The sequence below is a fragment of the Hevea brasiliensis genome, chromosome 18 (genome assembly GCF_030052815.1).
Source record: "Hevea brasiliensis isolate MT/VB/25A 57/8 chromosome 18, ASM3005281v1, whole genome shotgun sequence".
Taxonomy (NCBI): Eukaryota; Viridiplantae; Streptophyta; class Magnoliopsida; order Malpighiales; family Euphorbiaceae; genus Hevea; species Hevea brasiliensis.
In genome coordinates this window covers 21,672,263-21,678,240 of record NC_079510.1, presented here as the reverse complement: position 1 = coordinate 21,678,240, position 5,978 = coordinate 21,672,263, and the positions used below count along the sequence as shown (strand labels likewise).

The 5,978-nt window shown below is 29.6% G+C and overlaps 1 protein-coding gene across 1 annotated transcript; it reads right to left on the bottom strand.

The window, feature by feature from the left end:
- Positions 1-835: 835 nt before the first annotated feature.
- On the bottom strand, positions 836-1,979 carry LOC131176000 (metalloendoproteinase 2-MMP-like). Its single transcript, XM_058140972.1, has one exon. The coding sequence runs from the start codon at positions 1,937-1,939 to the stop codon at positions 1,007-1,009; it is 933 nt and encodes a 310-aa protein (XP_057996955.1). The 5' UTR covers positions 1,940-1,979; the 3' UTR covers positions 836-1,006.
- Between the last annotated feature and the right edge of the window lie 3,999 nt (positions 1,980-5,978).

Sequence of the window (5,978 nt, the reverse complement as noted above, 5' to 3'; positions counted from 1 at the left end):
GCCCACCAGCTGTTTAGTGTGTGGCTTTAGGTTTTCTTTTGCTTTTTAATCTCTATTTTTTGGGGTCCCTTTTAGCCTTTGTATCTTCTCTCTCAAAGTTTTTCCTAGTTAATTTTTTAATAAATTCTATGCTTATAATAAAACAATGATAATTTCGAAATTCTAAATTTTGATTTCAATTTTGCAATCGAAATAAATATTTTTGCATTGCATCATAAATTAATTACAAAGTCTTACCAACTAAAATTTTACATTGGTTTGAAGGTTACAATATAATTATTACAAGCAAATACTAATCAGTATTGTATGAAAAGAAAAAATTTTTACTATATTTTTAGCACTGCAATTATTTTATAAAGAAAATATGAAATTGTGGTAAATTTTATTGCTTGAATTGAAATGTGGATGGATTCAATATTTTGGATACCTTCTACCCGTATATATATATATATATACAGCAATAAGCTTAAACTGATCTATATAAATCAGAGATTTCTTTAAATATTATCAATAATTCTTGCTTATTAACTAATTAATTTTACCACATTAAATATTCTTTTATTCATACTTTACTATTTTATTTTAAATTTTTATTGTGATTAATTTTATTCATATAATCTCACATGTGTACCATCTTAATTTATTTTAAAAGAGGTTATAAATGATTCCTAATATAATAATACAGATTATCATGCCTTAACAAAATTACCATAACTTTATTAAAATTTGCCTTGTCCCATATATGTGTTCTACGTGAAATAAGAAAAAAAAAAAAATTGACGGCTAGCCTTTCTCTCTTTTATAATTTTTATGGCAAACACAAAAATTCTTAAACTTAAAAAGAAAGGCACTTTTATTAAGCTTAGAATAGCAGATATTGAAATATGAAATTTAAAATAATATCCATTGTATATGGATTAAGATCCTTTCATATTTGATAATTAAACATGACCACGTGAATTAATTGCTTTTTGATTATTCCATGTAAAACAAAGATTATGGTTGATTAATTAGGGTAGAGAGCATGTATGCCATCAATATCATCTTGGGTGAGTTCCCTTTTGATAGTCCCTATTGGAATTATTGAATACATAATGGCATTTGAATCCTGACTGTGTGCAAGCCCAAGAAGATGACCAATTTCATGAGCAGCCACAGATTCCAAGTCAAATTGGTTCATGTTGGGATTATTACTCCAATCCTCATCTGCATCATAATGGAATCTTCCATCTTGGGGATAAAATGCATGAGCCAGCACCTTTCCTAGAGGCCCATCAAAAGCATCTCTATCTCCATGATCACCTCTATAAAAACCGATTACAATATCAGCATTCGAACCTGTAGATGCTTCTTGAAAAGTGAATTGGGAAACACTTGCCCATCTCTGAAAAGCTCGCGAGCACGCAGACCTCATGTCTGCCTCATTTGGGTTTTGAACTCCAGAGCGAAACGTGTAGGTGAGTTGATACTTAGAAGATGGCCATCTTCGTATTTCCTCGGGAAAAGCATAGTGTGAAACCATGTGGAACATTTTCGACTTGTGGTGGCTGCTGCTGGTTGGTTTTGATGAGGATGTGAGATTGGTGAGATCAGGTACTCCACATCGTCGGATCATCATATTCTTGATGGTAGCAGAATCAAGACTTCCCCTGACCTTTAGCTTGTAAAATTTTTGGTAAGTTTTGAGTGCAGACTCCAAAAGGTCATCGAAATCGTCAGTTAGATTATTGGTATCATCACTTGGGTAGTATCCAAATTTCCTGAGGTGCTTCTTGACCTCCTTAAGGCCAACAACATTTTGGCCCTTTTGGACTTCCTTTAGGCTTTGAAGAAATTTGAGAGTTTTCCCCTCATGACCTTCAGACTGAGCTATAAAGAGCTGGATTGAAAAGAGCAGTAGAAGGAAGGTTGCAAGAAGATAGGAAAATTTGGGAGCCATTGCTGCTGTTCTTTTAGTAACGAATGGCTTAATCTCTTGGTGTAGTGATTCAGGCAAGTGTTTTGTTGCTATTTATAGACAAACTTACTATATAGCTCAAGGATACATACATGTGTTTCATGCTAGGGTTTAACTTATTTTGTTGTCTTACTTCAATGTTTTCTTGTCAGTTCATTTACAGTTGTCCTTAGTGAAAAACACAAATACGTGAGTTTCACGTACTTCACATGTGTATCTCACTGTACATATTATATTTTGTGTTTATAATATACTATATCTAAGTAAGAATATATGAGTTTTGTCGATATAGTATAAAATAACTTATCTACTTTCTTTTTATATACAAAAAAAAAAAGGAAAATTAATACTTCTTCCATGATTGTTTGGTGGTGTTTTTTCCTTCCCTATATATTTGTTTAAGTGTAATTCCCTAACAAACACATATGAATAATAGCCTTACATGTTTGAGATGAAATTTTTATAATTTGCATCTTGATTTGTGTAAGCAAAATAATTACATATTTTAATGAAAAATTTCTTTTTAACTTGAAAGGTGAAATTTTTATTTTTTTGATTAATCTAACTTTAAATGAAAGTTGAAATCAAAGTATCACAGTTTTGAAAATAATTTCAATATTATTTAGTTAAAGTTATTGATTGAATGATGATGAGATTATTTATCATGCTTCATGTGTAGCACAAAAATCATAAATGATTATAGATAGTCAAAGTGTGAAATTTTTGAAAATTTCTTTTCGACTTGCAAATTTTGACAATTTCACATTTTGTCTTTCACACCATTCATATTTATAGATTAAAAGAGAATATGAAGTCATTGTTCACGTGAACTGTGACAGGATTTTTTTTTTTAAATCTTTTTTTTTTCCTTTCCTCTATTGTAGTGGTGGCTTTTAATTAATAAACGGGTTTATAAAATTTCAGCTTTGCCAATTTTTCTTTCTCACTAACTAATTTTGTTTTTTTAATTTTCACATTTCTTCTTTTTTTTTTTTAATTTGATTATAATCTCGAAAAAATTTTGATAATATTAAATTAAAATTTCCATGACTATCGCATTGCTTAATAACATGTCAGTTTGGACCAATATAATACATAATAAGGATAAAAAGGTTAAAAAAAAAAAGGATTTTTCTTTGCATTTGAATTTTCTAATATAAAGAATGAATTCTAATAAAGAAAACTATTTAATTGATAAAATAAAAGGTTAATAATTAAAATACACTTTTAGAAATACACATCAACTAATTATGTGTAAGGTTAAATTCTAAATAGAAACCATATTTTTTTTTATTTTACTAATTTTGTTTTTTAGATTTTTGATAACATTGTCCATCCATTTACGACACACACTTTAACCTTCCAAAACATCTTTTTTCCTTCAAATACTTTTATTATTTTTTTAAATTTTTTAGCTTAACAATAACTATAACTAAGATGATTTATAATAATATATAAATTAAAAATTCAAATTCATGTTTCACGTCTTTATAATATTACTTACTTATCATTAAATATATATATATATATATATATATATATATATATATATATATATATGTGTGTGTGTGTGTGTGTGTGTGTGTGTGTGGCGCGCGCGCGCGCGTGCGCACGCCCTCTTGTGTGCTAGTATTGTTGTTGAATACGCCATTACCAAAATGTATATTTTTAAGTATGTTAGGTAGAAAGTATTAAAAAGTAATTTAAAATTAAATTTGACATGTTTTTATTATAAGAACTCTAAAATAATTAAATACTTTTTTCAACATTATTATTTTTAGCCTCTCAACCTCAATGACAAAGAAAATTTAATGTATGGAAATAACAAATTTTATTATTCTTTTTCTAATATAAATTACATTAATACTAGATTACTCATATTAATTACTCTAAGTACATTATATTATTAATATATTTATTAATAAAAATATATATTAAATATGAACATATTAAAAATATTAATAAATTTACTACTTTTTAAATAAAGTGGATAATTTGAAGGGAATGAAAAAGTCTTTTTTTATAAAATAAAAAAATAAAAATTTTATTTATTAATTTGTTTATTTTTATCACTAAATAAATAACTAAATTTTGTAAAATATAATAATAACAATGTGCAACATCGTGCGGATAATTTTGCTTGTAACAACTAATATAGAAATGTATTGAATAGTTGTGCTGTTGATATATCTCGGATGAGTGGAACTTGATCACCAAAGCACTTCCCTCATAGCACTCAGTTAGAAATCTTTTCTAAATCAATGAATACACATAAAGATCTTTTCTCTTATAAGTTTAAGCAACTTCATCATTACAAGAAAATACAAAAAAAAAAAAAATTGAATAAAACTCAGAGGTATATTCCATAAGTAGAGATTGCAGACAATGTACATGGCATCAGTTTTTGATGGCCCGTTTGCTTTTTCTCATCAGTGTAAACACAATGAAACCTCAAATTTCTTAATTTAAATAAAAATCTTAACAGATATTAGCAAGCATCATATATGAAGCGAAGTTTAAGGTCAACATTCAAAAATAAAAAAATTAAAAAAAATAAAGAGAATTTAGATAAGTCCCTTTGGCACCAAGTCAATATCAAAGTTGCAATGGGCTAACTAGTAGGGCTTCCTTTTTGCTCTCTGCATACGTTATAGCTCTTCTAACATTGAAATTTGCCGCATCAAGAGTGGGTAAACAGATGCAAGTTTCCATTATATAATTACTCCCTAAAAACAAAAGTCATTTTGTTAAATATCAAAACCAATTGGATAGACAAGATCAAATCTTTTCGCTAATTGTTAATTAGATTCAAACGTTTTAATTTTGCACCATAGATCACAACCTCCGTGATTTGAGAGTAATTGTAGCCAAATCTCAAACTTTCTACTAACAAAATGCATATTTTAGAATATTAAACTATAATTTGGGTATGTGTGTGTATTGCTTCTTTTTGTTAAAAAAATTCAAATTGCTGGCATTTTGAGTGATTATGAGGCAACGTCAGGCCAAAAAATTAACTTGAAAAATCGAAGATTTCTTTCAGCGAGAAGGTTCTTGTTGACCATCAAGAAAGGCTGGGATCTCAGCTTGGTGTCCATGGGTTTGATCAACATAGCAAATATTTAGGTCTCCCAGCTATTGTTGCTAGGAAGAAGCAACATATTTTCAGAAACTTGCGCAACAAAGTGGGGAAAAAACTTAAAAGTTTGAAAGGGAAATTCGTTTCAAGAGCTAGCAGAAAGGTCCTCTCAAGGCATTTATTTAGTCAATTTCTACTTACACCATGAGTTGTTTCTTGCTTCTTAATGAGCTTTGTAAGCATATCAAAAGCCAAATAGCAAGATTTTGGTGGATCAACAAGATAAAGAGAGGAAGATTCATTGGTATGCTTGGAGTAAAATGTGAGAACCAAAGTGTGGCAATGGAGCGAGTTTCCAAGATTTGTATGCTTTTAGTTTAGCCATGTTAGCTAAGTAATTTAGTGCCTGTTGAGGGATCTTGATTCACTAATTGCCTAATTGTTAAAAGCTAGGTACTATCCTCGATCTTCATTATTTAACACCACGGTAGGTTTTAGGCGAAGTTATACTTGGCGTTCAATTGTTCAAGCTAGGTTGATTCTTGAGAAAGGAACTAGGTGGCTCATGGGCAATAGGGCATCGATCAATATATGGTGTGATAGGTGGCTTCCCCCCCGTCCTCCTATATTCAGTTTTGTATGTGAATGATTTGATCAATCATGATATGTGGTGTTGGAGAAAAGAGGTTATTGATGGGATTTTTTTGCCATTTGAAGCAACTCAAATATGTGACATTCCACTTAGTAGGAGGCGGTCCAGAGATTGTATTATTTGGCTTTTTTGCAGACTAGTGATTTGAGTGTTAAAAGTGCATACTAGATGGCATTATATGATCTAGTTTATTCTGCTTCATGAGCTTCCACTTCAAATTAAGTTGATTTAGTGTGGAAGAAGCTTTGGAACATTAATGTGTTGGGTAAGGTTAAGCATTTTCTTCATTG

Excerpts from the sequence above, each read along its gene's own strand:
- LOC131176000 (XM_058140972.1), bottom strand. The coding sequence starts at position 1,939 with ATGGCTCCCAAATTTTCCTATCTTCTTGCAACCTTCCTTCTACTGCTC.